The sequence below is a fragment of the Ictalurus punctatus genome, chromosome 10, assembly GCF_001660625.3.
Source record: "Ictalurus punctatus breed USDA103 chromosome 10, Coco_2.0, whole genome shotgun sequence".
NCBI lineage: Eukaryota > Metazoa > Chordata > Actinopteri > Siluriformes > Ictaluridae > Ictalurus > Ictalurus punctatus.
Window position 1 is genome coordinate 8351479 of NC_030425.2, and position 15076 is coordinate 8366554.

The 15076-nt window shown below is 38.8% G+C and overlaps 1 protein-coding gene across 2 annotated transcripts; it reads right to left on the bottom strand.

Moving 5' to 3' along the window:
• Window positions 1-605: 605 nt before the first annotated feature.
• Window positions 606-12849, bottom strand: clcc1 (chloride channel CLIC-like 1). Of its 2 annotated transcripts, XR_006983160.2 has the most exons (12): window positions 12362-12849; window positions 12156-12275; window positions 8019-8129; window positions 7714-7938; window positions 7152-7292; window positions 6675-6774; window positions 6244-6341; window positions 6012-6158; window positions 5019-5591; window positions 4794-4880; window positions 2223-2478; window positions 606-791 (listed from the first exon to the last, which is right to left on the bottom strand). XR_006983160.2 is itself a non-coding variant. In XM_047158180.2 (11 exons), the coding sequence occupies exons 1-11, from the start codon at window positions 12524-12526 to the stop codon at window positions 2410-2412; spliced, it is 1836 nt and encodes a 611-aa protein (XP_047014136.1). In that variant the 5' UTR covers window positions 12527-12849; the 3' UTR covers window positions 606-2409. The 2 variants fall into 2 exon arrangements, 1 of the variants encoding a protein (XP_047014136.1); XM_047158180.2 differs by having other exon boundaries at window positions 606-2478.
• Window positions 12850-15076: the final 2227 nt, after the last annotated feature.

Sequence of the window (15076 nt, forward strand, 5' to 3'; positions counted from 1 at the left end):
GTTATATTCCAGTTGCACATACCTAACGAATATACATTGTTAGGACATCCGTGTAAGGCGGGATATATATGGAAGGTGTGGTTACCAGAAGTCACATGTGATGACCATACGCTGCTATATAGTTCTCTTGAGTAAAGCGATTACGTTATTTAAACTCTGTTTACGTCCATCATTCAACAGTTTTTCACGATTTACAGTTACATTTATATAGTGCTTTTCTGGACACTCAAAGTCCAGAACAGTGGGGGAATTTTGCAAGGACACCGGGGTTATACTCCTAGTCATTTACGATAAGTGTCCTGGGATTTTTATTGACCACAGAGAGTCAGGACCTCGGTTTAACGTCTCATCTGAAAGACTGTTGTTGTTTTTACAGTATAGTGTCCCCGTCACTATACTGGGGCATTAGAACTCACATAGACCACGGGGTGAGTGCCCCCTGCTGGCCTCACTAATAACACCTCCAGCAGCAATCATAGTTTTCCCCAGGTCCCATCCGGGTACTGACAAGGCTCAACCCTGCTTAGTTTAATTGGGAAACCAGCGAAAGCTGCAGAGTACACTAAATAACTACACTAAATAACTTCATAATTTCCTCAGAAAAGTAATGTATTTAAATTTATTAATCAGAGAAAAATGTAAGTTACAAAGATGATAAAAAGAAAAAAAGAAAAGGGACAATTTCAAAGAGAGAAGCAATACTGCAAGGTTTTTTGTACTGGAGCACCAATAATTTCAACTAATCCTTCTTTCCTGGCTGTATCTACTCTGAAGCTTGCTGAATCTCGTACCTACAATAAACAAACAAACAAACAAACAAATAAGGTTAAACTGAAAATGTATAAATTATGCAAACAAATAAAAAATTATACAGTACAGAAATAAAACATGAGAAAAAAAAACTACTCAACTAACATAATAGAGTCATGTAAAAAAAATAAGTACACCCCATGGAAACTGTTGGCTTTTTTGACATATTCAGACAAGCAAACATTTGATCCTCTTTGAAACAGTGCGTATTAATAAAGTTGATGTACTCTATCAAATGACACATAAAATTGACATTTTGTAGTAATTTTCACAATTTAAATCAACAAAAAACTGATCAGTCACAAGGAAAAAGTAACACCCCTACATTTATCACACCTTCAAGTCCATAAAATTAGAATCAGGTGTTGAAGATCGGGTGCCGGTGATGAGGACCTGCTTAGGGAGTGCAGGTGGAACCGGTCTTATTTATACCCCTCTCATATCTAGTGTCGGGTGTTCCCTTTGTTATTGAGGTGTGTGGTGTCATCATGCCAAGATCTAAAGAGTTCTGTAAGGCCTTCAGGAAAAAAAAAAGGTTGTGGATGCCTATGAGTCTGGCAACGGATTTAAAAAGATCTCCAAATGATTTGAAATACATCCTTCCACTGTAAAGAAAATCATCTACAAATGGTGCAGATTTCAAACAACCAGGACTGTCCGTCCCACTAAATTCAGCCCAAGAGCAGACCGTCTGATGCAAAAAGAAGTCTCCCAGAACCCCAAAATTTCATCACAGGATCTGCCAGTAAGTCTTGCAACTGGTGGTGTCAAAGTGCGTGCTTCTACAATCAGAAAGAGATTGCACAAATTTGACCTGCATGGGAGGCGTGTCAGGAAAAAGCCTTTGCAAGACTACAGTTCGCCAATGATCATATAGGCAAAGACCAGGCCTTTTGGAATAAGGTGCTCTGGACAGATGAATCAAAGATAGAGATAGATAGATTGTTCGGCCACAGTAACAGCATACATGTTTGGCACAGATCAAAGACAGCTTTTCAGGAGAAGCACCTCATACCAACTGTGAGGCACGGTGGTGCTCTGGACTGGACAGCTTGCATTCACTGATTCAACTATGAACTCTGCACCATATCAAAGAGTGCTTGAATATAATGTCAGATCATCTGTCTGAAAGTTGAAGTCGGACCGAAAGTGGACCTTTCAACAGGATAAGGATAACAAGCACACTAGCAAATCCACCAAGGAGAATTAAGCAAAATGCCTACAGAAAGTTATTTCTGCTAAAGGGAGCAATACTACAGTAGCTTCTGAGGTCAAGGGTGTATTTAGTTTTTCCACAGAAGAATATCACATCTATTGATATTTCTGTTGAATAAATGATTGAAAAAGCTCATTTTCCTTGTGGTTTTGTTCGAGTACATGATTATATAATTTTTTCACATGACTATATGTACCTCATTCCTTTCAGCATTTCCTGACATTTTGTGATCTTTAGTGTAACTTTTAGTGTCTGGCCAGTGCAGCATGGTTAGCAACACTTCTTGCGAACAGTTCTCTTTCTTCTTCTCTGTTTTCCTCAGAGGAGCGGCAGGCTGCTGTGCAGTGCCGGTTGGAGGATCCCAATGCCCATCTTGCAGAGGTCTAAGAACAGAGTGCTGTGCAGTACTGAGTGCTCTGTAGTACTGAGTGGCTAGTACTGTAGATATATACCTGGAAAGAGGTAAAATATCAAAAAGATTTCATCTGAAAATGATATGAGACAGTGGGTTGGCAGAAAAGCTGACATAAAACTGTTCCCTGACAATTGGGATTTCCTCATTTTCAATTTCAAAAAAGTGTATGGATTTATTAACGTGTATTTTGGTTATAGTCCTGTACTAAACAAGATGATTTTCCACTACAGTCAAATTATAATGGATCAATTTTACATCAGGGATTTATTTGTATTTTATCTTTGGTATTTTATATACAATATGAACAGAGCACTAAGACACCTAACATACTTTGCATGGCACTCTAGCCAGCTAAACTTATACAATGATAGCTTAGTTGTGCCTCCCCTTGGCTAGCGACATCTAACTAGAGTAATCTCGTGTTCTATAGCCTAAATGTTTTACATGTTTAATACTATGTTATTGCTCTTAAGCCTTTTTCAGAAGTTGCAGAGCAAGTTTGGAGTTGACAAAACCAAACCGGGTTAATTAAGGTTAAGGTAAGGTTATCCATATCTTTCGTATAGATGGTCATCAGGGAAAAGCCAGGGAATTGTGTCTGTCCCTAAAAATAATTTTCCTTTGAAGTGCCCTTATTATTTGCACTCCACGCTCCATAGGATTCCCAGAAACAGCCAAGCCACTGCTACAAACGTTTGAGTTTTCTGACCCAGAATAAATCCTGCTCCAGAGCTGGTTAGCTATGTAGTGCAAGTTACCATGGCGATGAAACCCGCATAAATCCAATCCACCTCGTTTAGACTGAAAAACCAGTTTGCTCATACTAAACTCAAACTTATCCGGGTAGCCACCAAAACAGTTTTTGTGAAACAGGCCTCTGTCCTGCAAACACTGATAACACCCGAGGGAAGTTTTATCATGAATTCAATTTTCTGTCCAATTTTTTTATCTTTTAAGCAGTTAGCCCTCACATGCAAGAAAAAGAAAATGCATGGAAAGTCTATTTAGAAGTACTTTTTTTTTCTTTTTTTAAATTTGATGAAGAATCTAGGTTCAGCCTAGATTCATTCTTTGTAACTCAACTTTTATTTTGTACTTGAAATTTGAATAATTAAAAAAAAAAAAAAAATATTGAATGATGTTATGGCCAAACTGCAAAAATGGTAAACGTCAGTGTTTATTTATTCTGTCAGTGTCTGTCAGTACTATAACAGTATGCCTTTGTGGTGTGTTGCAGCCTTTAGGTCTGAGACAAAACAAGTGTGTGTACTGACATGAGGATGATGAAAGTATTTTCATTTGAGTAAAATCTCTCTAAGTGAAGGGTTACATCACTGAATTATGTTGGATAGGTCTTCATCAATGAAAGAATAAGCCAGACGTCTGTTAGGATCCGTGATGAATATTATGTGAAAAGGGAAGGGAAGAAATAAACACTGGCTTCACAGAAATTGTACTTGATGGATATTTATAAAAAAATAAATAAATAAAAAATAAAAAAAGTTATTGCTTTTTTTTTTTTTTTTTTTAAAGTTGTTTAAAAACCAAAAAAAAAAAAAAAAAAAAAAAAAGTGCTTTCATGTGGTAACATGAATTAATTGAATTTATTCAAGTGAAAAATGAAACATCACTGAATCAATCTAAATACATTAGCTTACACCAACAACAAAAAAAAAATTAAAGGTTAGATCAGGTAGAAATAGCACCTTATGATGTCATACTTTTTCATACATTATATTATGCATTTTAATGTCAATATTTCATACCATTTTACATCATAAACATGTGAAACGTTATAGTATCATATGTCAAAGATGTGAAAAATGTCACAATACATAGTAGAGTGAATAGTGCAAGAGTGCAATTGCTGCTTACCATTTTTGAATAGTGTATCAAATTTTGCCATGTTTTTCCCTCCACGGTGATCATTTTTGGCACTGGTGGCCGCCCGCTTTTGAGACCATGCCCCAGCCTTGCCCCCCACCCATTAAAAATGCTCTACACAGCTTACAAGCTATTCAGTAGAAACGGTCTTATTATATTTGGTTGGTGGGAAATTTATATATATATATATATATATATATATATATATATATATATATATATATATATATATATATATATATATATATATATATGGCTTCAGTCTGTAAAAACGTTTGTGAAAAATGTTTTTGCTGCACTAAAAGTGTTTCGTAATCTTCCTTGAAAATAATCAAATGATTCTCACGGACTTGCTGACCATGAAATAATTATAAATTATTTATTTTAAAAAAAACATCAATTTACAATGATTAAAAAAATAAAATAAGAAAAAAGGCCATTTCAAAGGGCAGAAGCATTACTACATACTGGAGTTTCCTGAACTGGAGTGCCAATATTTTCAACACGGTCTTCTTTCTTGGATGCAGCTTTACCTACGCTTGCTGAATCACCTACCTACAATACATAAACAAACAACTTAGGATTAAACTAAAAATGCATAAAATATTTACACAATTCAAATATTCAAAGGGGTTTTAAAAAACTACTATTTATAAAAAAAATAATAAACTACTCAGCTAAGATAATATTTACCGCATTCCTTTCAGTATTTCCTGACGTTTTGTTATCTTTAGTGTCACTTTTAGCACTGTGCTCCTTAGATGCAGGTTGAGTGTGCTTCATTTCTGTGTTGGATGCAGATGAGTCATGTTCCTCCTTTGGGCTATTACTGAGAGTCAGAGGTTCTTCCTCCACCTGCTGAGCCAGATCCTCGGCTACTGCTTCCTGCTGGGTGTCCGTCTCATCCCCACTGTAAAAGCGGTCTGCATTCCGTAGGGTTTCCACATACACCCTCTGCTGCTGTATTCTCGGTCTGTTGGGTCCCCTCTGGCGAATTTCGGGCCTGTTTTCCTCTTCGGAATTACGGTTACCCATGCGGTTGGCTTCGTTGCCCTCTTGTCTTATATGGTGTCTGGGCTGTGCAGCGCGATTAGCATCACCTCCTGCTAACAGATACCTTACTTCTTCTCCATGTTCCTCCCGCTCCCGTATGGGAGGAGCAGCCGGCTGCTGTGCAATGCTGGGTGGAGGATCCTGACGCCCACCTCGCAGAGGCCTAAGAAAAGCATGATGTACAGCTGCTTGGCTACTGCTGTAAATAAATACCTGTAAAGGGGTAAAAGATCAAAAAGATCTCATTTGGAAAATTAATCATGATAGCAGTGGGCTGCTAGTCCAGATATAAATCCAATCAATAATCTGTGGGGTGACCTGAAGAGGGATGTGCACAGGAGATGCCCAGCCAAGAGTTAGAATGCTTTTATAAAGAAGAATGGCGAAATATTGCCAAGACAAGTTTGAATCCCCTGATCAAATCTAAAGGTGCTTCAACTTAGTATTAGTTTAGGGGTGTGCACACTTGTGCAACCAGGTTATTGTATTTGACTTGACTTTTTATATCCACTGTACCGCTATACCAAACAAGTGGGATTTTGTAGTACAGTCAAATTATAATGAAACAATTTTAGGATTTGCTGGAAACACTCAGCACTTAAACACCATTTAAAACCATTCATAATTTCATACCACGACAGATAGTCCGATTAAAAGAAGCACAGGTATCTGGAGCGTAAAGGGCAGGTCTTTCAGTAAGGCCCTGAGAAACTCGCTAATGCCTTGTCCTATGTGCTTCAGAGGGTCTGTAAAAAAGGTGGCGATGGTCATAGTGATGGCCTGTGAAGATAACCATGAAACAGGTCAGGCAAGCCCAAGACAATTTTTCATGAGTTGACGAGCAGAGCAGTGAAACAGTACGAACCTTCATTGGAGACACTAGCAGGATTGGATTCACAATCAGGGCCTCGTAGTATTTCTTACAAGGATCCTCCTGAAGAGTCAACGTGGTCCGATACCACTCTGAAATAATATAAAAGGTAAATACCAAAAGGTAAATACTGAGGAGGTCAGTCCAGACTTCTGTAACTCCAGACATTGATTGCAGCTTCTTCTGGATGATCCCCAGACATTTCTAAGCTAACCATAAGAATTTCTTCAGCAGGTCCTAGGTCTGCCCCAGAGTCTCCATCCAATGGGATGTGCCTGATACACAGAGCCTACCGGGGGGCATGCCCAAAACACAACACTTCAAATGGTTCCTCTCAATTTGAAGGAGCATCAGCACTACTCAGAGACAAAACATTACGTAAATGTATGGAAAGTGGCATAAATGATTGACCTCCAACAACTCACCTTTGATATTATCCATCCAGTCAAATTTCTTCACTCCGGTGCATTTACCATTAACATTCTCCATCTTCACCATGTTGGACTGGTGTTCAGCAAAGGCAATCTAGAGAATGTCAAATCCACATGAAATTAGCAAACAAAGTTTCAATCACACTTTGTATACAATATACAACTATTAAAAACAAACACGCTTAAGAATTATTGCCGATGGTTACTCCTACAATCACTAAGCTGTAGCCACTATAGACAAATCAGTAAGGCTTAGGGATACGACTATATAAAGGCAATACCGTGACAATTACAAAACACGTTATTGAGCGACGTAGTAGGCATCATGGGTAGTTTCACAACATTAACTGATAGCATCGTTATGCATTAGAAACTATTTTGGTTTCAAATGTTATCACGTTTCCATATTTGACGACGTTAAAACGCATCACTGAACTAAACTGTTGATCAAGCATCAATATATAATATTACCTTGTAGAGATAGAACCAGTTCCACACTAGACTGATGATGAAACATATGGCAAGCATTCTCTTAAATTGGACAAACCAGGACATCAGAGACCACATCTCAGTGCAGATTATGACCACAATGATCAAGACAATGACAGAGACCTGTATTAAAAAAAAAAAAGCATGTGAGTAATATGATGCTCATGTAGATAATATTACTAGATTAGCCTTGTTTCATCTCAGAAATATTGCTAAGATAGGTAATGTCACTACATGATGCAGAAATATTAGTTCATGCTTTCGTCACCTCCAGGCTAGATTGTAATGCCTTATTGTCTGGAAGTTCCAGTAGGAGCATAAACAAACTCCATAGGGATAAATTCACACACTTACAATCTGTATCCTGTGTTTATATATTTCTGTAATGTTGCTTTGAGACAATGTGCATTGTTAAAAGCGCTATACAAATAAAATTGAACTGAACTGAAAAATATATTACAATGGTAACAAACGACAAAGCCCAAGCACTGAGTGAGAGTGGTGTTGCAACAGTGATGTTCAGCTGTCTTCAATAAATTTTCACCTTGATAACAGTGTCAGGCTCCACACCAAACGTGTCTTCAAAGCGCCATTTCCAGGTCTCGGGGTCATGGTGTTTAAAGTTAATAAGTATTTGACTAAGAGCATCATCCAGAGCCCCGGTCCTCCAGCTGCTCTCATCACTCACAAGCTTCTGGATTTCAATCACCCTTTTCTTGGAAAGTTTCACCTCAGCATCATAGTGCTTTTCAGCAGTTACAGCAGTGGGCTAGAAGTTCAAACAAATAGAGAATGAGCGGCACAGAAATGTAAAGAGAAGGGCACATGTGGCTTATGTTATTGTCATACCAAGCCAAGTTTGTCAATTTCCTTTAAAAGCTTCGCGAGGAAGCGCTTGAACACAGGATTACATGTTGGCTGTTGCGAGGAAAACGTCTCCCTCCTTCTTATCTCTTCAATCTGGAACAGGTTTACAAAGAGAAAATATGATTAACTACACTACCAGTCATGACCATGACATCGTTTGTTGATGCTGGTTTGAATATTTCAGAAACTACTGATCTGCTGGGATTTTCACACACACACACACACACACACACACACACACACAATCTAGAGTTTACACAAAAATGGTGTGGAAAACAAAACCTCAATTGAGACAGATCAGAGTAGAATGGCCAGATTGGTTCAATCGGACAGGAAAGCAACAGTAAGTCAATTAACCACTCTATACCTGGTCTTGAGTATTTCCGCTCCTATATCTACCATCATCGCTACAGTCTATAAACCACCTCAGGCTAAGACACATGCAGCTTTTATGTCAGAGTTTGCTGACTTCTTGTCAATGCTGAGAATGAAGTTTGACAGACATTATCGAGAACTAATGGAGTCTGAAAGATCCTCTGACTTCTCTCAGTCTATTGTAAACAATCACTTGTTCCAAACCATAAACAGACTGCTTCAAGTTAATGCTGTTACCACTTTGCCTGTTTCTCAGCAGCTATGTGATTCTTTTCTTCAGTTTTTTAATTCTAAGATTGATAATATTTGCAAAGAAATTCCTGTCACACCTGAGTCTGCCACTTCACTCCTTCATCCTTCTGGGTTCACTGGTGTTTCTTTCACTCATTTCTTACTGCTTGATTCTGAGGCTCTCACAAGGGAGGTATCCAGTATGAGATCAACCACTTGCCTGCTGGATCCAACTCCCACAAACCTATTTAAATCTTGCTTCGATGTTTGGTGCCCTACTATCCTCAGCATTATAAATGACTCACTGGAGACTGGGGTCGTTCCTGCGGTACTAAAGACTGCTGCTGTTACACCTGTACCAAAGAAAGAAAATGCTGCCATGGATGATTTTAACAATTTTCGTCCCATTTCAAATTTTCCATTTTTGGCAAAAAATACTTGAGCGTGTTGTTGCCTCTCAACTATGTAATCATCTTAAAATTAATAACCTCTTTGAACCCCTTCAGTCAGGTTTTTGTAAATTTCACAGTACTAAAACTGCGTTGGTCAAAGTTAACAATGACTTGTTGATGGCCTCCGATTCTGGCGCTACATCCATTCTTTCTGCTTTTGATACTGTGGATCATGGTCTATTATTTACATGCCTTGAAAGTGTCTTTGGTGTGTCTGGGACAGTTTTAAACTGGTTTAAATCCTATTTTACTGACCGTTCCCAGTTTATTTCTATGGGTGGCTACAGGTCTGACACTAGCTCTGTGCTCACTGGTGTTCCTCAGGGTTCAGATTTAGGCCCTCTACTCTTCAATATATATCTATCTCCACTTGGGTATCTGCTGCGATCGCTCAGCCTCCATTATCACTTTTATGCTGACGATACGCAAATCTACATTCACTCAAAATCTGGTGAAAACCTTGATGTTTGTTTTCTTTCTGAATATACTTCTGAGATAAAAACATGGATGAACAATAACTTTCTGTGCCTGAACAGTGGGAAAACCGAAGTTACGCTTATAGGCTCCTGTCATCAAATTCGCAAAGCTGGTCCACTGTCTCTGTTGATGGCTCTGTTCTAAAGACTCGAAGTAAAATGAGGAACCTTGGTGTAATTTTTGATACCAGCCTTAGATTAGATTTTTTTGTTCACAGCACTGTGAAGGCATCCTTTTTTCACCTCAGAAATATAGCTAGACTGCACCCAATGCTAAATTTCTCTGTGGGTGAAAAACTGATAAACTCATTTGTTGTCACTTGGCTGGATTACTGCAAAGCCGTTTTAGCCGTTCAATCCACAATCAACAAATTGCAATATGTTCAAAACTCTGCCGCCTGGATCCTGACGGGAACCAGGAAATGTACATATTACTCCTGTTTTGGAGTCTTTACATCGGCTCCCGGTCAGGTTCCGTGTCAATTTTAAGATCATGATGTTGACATACAAGGCACTACATGGCTTGGCTCCGCACTACTTACCTGGTTTATTAATCCCTTACACCCCAAATCGGTGTAAGGGATTAATAAACGCTCCTTTTATTAATCCCTCACAGAGCAATTTATTAATTGTTCCACAAACCCACCTAAAATCTATGGGTGTCAGGGCTTTTTGTGTCTATGCTCCTTCACTTTGGACCTCTCTTCCTCCTGAACTCATGGAAGCTCAAGACTTTTGGCATTTTTAAAGCTCAACTCAAGACACACTTTTTTAAACTTGCATTTGACTGCTGATGTCTTTTTTATGATTATTGTATAATTATTATTAACGTTGTTGTTGTTCTTATTAACTTTTATATGGTTTTATTTTTCTGTGTACTGCTTATTTTGCGTAAAGCGCTTTGAGAATCTGCTTTTAAAAGCGCTTTATAAAATAAAGTTTATTATTATACAACCGTAGCGAGCGGAAAAGCATCTCAGAATGCACAATATGTCGAACCTCGAGGCAGATGGATCACAATAGCAGAAGCCCGCATTGTGTTGTGCTCATGTCACCCAAGAACAAGAATCTGAGGATAGAGTGGGAACAGGCTCACCAAAACTGAACAGTTAATTGGAAATCACCTGGCCTGATGAATCTGTTAAACGTTTCTGTTATGACAGTGTTTGGCCACAGCAGCATGAATCCATGGGCCCAACCTGTGTTTGTTTGCCTGCTGATGGTATTGTGATGGTGAGGGTAATGGTTTTTTTTTTTTATTCCCCTGCTCACTTTGCGTACAGACTATCTGAGTACTAATGCTGAGTATTTTACGTGCTTCTTTTTACGACCAAAATTTCCTCATCTTTTATAATGGCTACTTCCAGCGTGATACTGCACCGTGCCACAAAATACATCTCTAACCGGTTCTCAAACTTGTTCCTTGACATGACAATGAACTAGTCCTCATTTTACTGACTCGGATCATTTTACTGACTCAGATCTTTGAATCTCGTTCAGCAAAATGAACAAATCTTTTTTCGAGTCACTTCGTTCATTACAGCAGAATATAGTTACAATGTTACATGTTGAATTCCTCAAGACATCTAGTACTCATGCAAACGTTGATCACATTTGGAATAAGAAATAAAACTATACGCTAATGCAGCAAAGGCCAAATTATGGGAAACAGAAATTATTAATTAATTGTGGAGATACTAGAAATAATTATGTAAATAATTATGGAGATACTAGAGATGCTGATCTTTTCTGCTCTCCGGACCTGCCTGATCCGTTTCGGATGTCCTACCTCTGGATAGAGCGCTACTCTACTCCAATTCCAGATTGCTGGGAGTACGGCTGCTTCTAAGGCCAAACAGACTTCATATAAAACCACAATAAACTTTTTCACACTATCTGTTGTTACCCAGATGAGGATGGGTTCCCTTCTGAGTCTGGTTCCTCTCAAGGTTTCTTCCTCTTAACATCTTGGGGAGTTTTTCCTTGTCACCGTCGCCACCGGCTTGCTCACTTGGGATAAATTCGCACTTTTAATAACTATATACCGTGTTGATATTTCTGTAAAGCTGCTTTGAGACAATGTCTATTGTAAAAAAGCGCTATACAAATAAAATTGAATTGCTTAGCTGGGTCTTCAGGCTAAGCAGTCTGTTAATTCACCTCACCTCCCAATCCGAGTCGTTCGTTCTTTTGTCACGTCTGTTCCCCGGAAACAGAAATGATTAGTTCACGTCTCGAGTCTCCGGGTTCTAGTCGTTCGTTCATCCCGTAACCTCCCCATAGACTGAATGCAGTGGGGCTGTGACGTGATGAATGAACGACTCGAACCCGAAGACTCCAGACGTGAACTAAACATTTCTGTTTCTTGTACAGAACCTACAGGGATGCTAGCGCGCATGCGCAGTCAAAAATGAACGAATCATTCTCTGAGACGACTCATTGTTCCCGAGTCATATTAAAGACTCGTTCAAAATGAACGAATCGTTCATGAACGGCACATCACTACAATGTACAGCTAACATTCTGCAGCAATCATGTCAATGTAGACTAAACTCTCGTAGGAATGTTTCCCATACAATACTCACTTCTCTTTGCAGCATGTTGACTTTATCAGTGCATTCCTTCACTTCTGGACACTGAGCCACTTGACATGACTCCTGACTGTATTCCCTTCTTTTAGTCGGTACATTACTGTAGCTGGAGGACTAGAAAAACAAGCGTTTCAACAAAAGACAGCGAACTCCTGTGCTTTGTTTGTTTTAGTAACATGCAGTGACTCGAAGTTTTTTACCTCGGCAGGTTTTCGCATGCTTTTTGAAGCTGGATCATAGTTGAGCATGTCATACGGATCAATCCATTCTTCATCTTCAGACTGAACAAACGACAAAACACTACTTATAACGAGGAGACCACCACAGACCCTCAAGAGCAACCCTCCTGACACCTTCATTTTCATTACACGTTTTAAAAAAACAAACAAACAGGCATGTAAATATGGTTTCCTGTTTTGTTCAAGCTGTTTACATATGCACGGAGCTGATGCACAAACACCTTCATACTCGGCCCTTGTTCTAGCTGCAAACTGAAACTATACAAAGTCAGCTAGTCAGCGTGGTAAACGACATGGGGCAACAAACTTGTACGATGAAAGAAAACAAAACCGAATTAACTGCAATTAAAGAGACGCGAAAACCTAACTCTTGGACTAAAATTAAACAAACGCTTCGAGATATCTGCTTGTTTTAATGGCGGATGGCAAACCAACTTAAGGTGCATCACCGCCACCTAATGGACTGGAGCGTGGGCAAGAGATTGGCAGAAAAAAGAGAGAGAGAGAGAGAAAAAAGAAGTAACAATAATCTATTCATCCATCCATCTTCTATACAGCTTATCCTTTTCAGGGTCACGTGGAAACCTGGAGCCTATACCAGGGAGCATGTGGCACAAGGCAGGGTACACCCTGGACAGGGTACCAATCAATCAAGTAATAATAATAATAAGTAAGTAAAAGAAGATCAAGAGATAAATAACTATATACTAGATATTCTTACTAGATTACTAAAGTCTCTCACTTATCCCAGTATTTTTTAAATGGTTTATTAGGGGGCGGTGCATTTTCCCAGATGTTTTCCCCAGCAAGTTCTCTAGTGTCATGTTTTGCTTTTCCAATCTGCATCTCTAGCCTAGTTCTTTCCTCCTCATATCTTTCGCAGTCTAACAGAACGTGTTTTACCGTCTCTTGTGTACTGCAGTGTGTGCAGAGTCCAGTGGGGTGTTTTCCTATTCTGTTTAATGCTAGATTTAATCCAGCATGACCTATTCTAAGATGCGTAATTATCATCTCTTCCTTTGGGTTTCTGCCCTGCCTCACACTCATGCCTATTTGTTTTTGTATGGTATATAGGTGTCGTCCGGTGCCAGCTGTGTCCCAGTATTCCTGACATGTTTTATGTGTGTGTCCCTTTATAATGGTTTTGATCTCTGCTCTACTTAATGGTAGTTGTATAGCAACTGTTTCATGCTTTACTTTCATGGTACTTGTATATCAACTGTTACGATCTTTTTGCCAGTACATCCACAAACATAATGACATCTTTTACAAAACAAATATCTTCACAACAGTGTAATGTTTTCAATATCATTTACAAATCATTAAATATTAGTGCTTGTATTCTGTGTTTTAGTTAGTTACACACACACACACACACACACACACACACTCACACACACGTGTTTGTCATTAAAGCTGCCTATAAAACACTAGCAAAATGTAGGGGTAATGTTATAACTCAGGAGAAGGAGAAGGATGATATTAAGGTCCAGGTATGGTTTGTAACAATGCACTTTATTTATATTTTTACATATGGAGTTTCGCAACACTAATGACGTAACAACGCCTCGTTTGCTGAAGTCACGTGACTTGCCCAATTTGATTCACGCTGCTACCGAGCTGTCTTTGGGGAATGTCGTTCTTAAAGTGTTGGATTTTTCACTAACGCATCTATTGGCAGACTGGCGAACCTCGACCCATCCTGGCTCTTGAAGGATCAGGCATTTTTTTGGAGGCTCCTTATACTATAATTACTTATTATAATTAGACTATTGCCTCACCTGTTTCACATCACCTTCTTATTTCAACTTGTCACATCACTATTAGTCTTAAATTGCCCCAGTCTCAACTTTTTTGAAACGTGTTGCGTGCATCAATTTTAAAATAAATGTTTACCTTCAAAAAACTATGCAGTTGATTAGGTAAAACATTACCATTATAAAGACACAACCTTGTCTTTATACTTTTTTGGTTTGTCTGTTTGTTTTAAAAACAAGTCAAAGTACATTTACAAATCACTCCTCTTTGTTTTTATTAGCATTTTCCATACTGTCCCAACTTTTTTGGAATTGGGATTGTAATTAACAAACAGGCTAAACGGATTACACCGTCACCCCTGGAAATTAGTTTCCCCAGTATATTGCAACTCGTGTACGGTTAAAATAGTACAGCAATACTAGTACTGTGAACATGTTTTAGCAACTTAACTATTCATCACACTTCACAGAGCACAGATCATTCATTTCCACTGAGAACAGTTCTATGGGCTTTGTTGATGAGAGAGGCCAGAGGAGAATGGTCAGACTGATCCGAGCTGCCAGGAACGCTATGGTAAGTCAAATAACCACTCATTACAACCAGGGTGAGCAGAGAAGCATCTCAGAATGCACAATATGACTAACATTGAGTAGATTCCACAACAGCAGATCACATCGTGTTCCACTCCTGTCAGAAACTACAGTTGATGCAGGCTCACTGGAAATGGACAGTGCACCAACAACAATGCTATTGACAAAGGCACTGAGATGATTTTTTTCTCCCTCATTCTAATGTTTGCTGTGAACATTAATTGATTTTATGCATTGTGCTGTTGCTGAATGATTGCATGAAAGAAGCAGATCTGCAGGTGTTTCTATTAAAGTGACCCTGTTAGAGTTTTCCCTCGCGTTGTTGAGT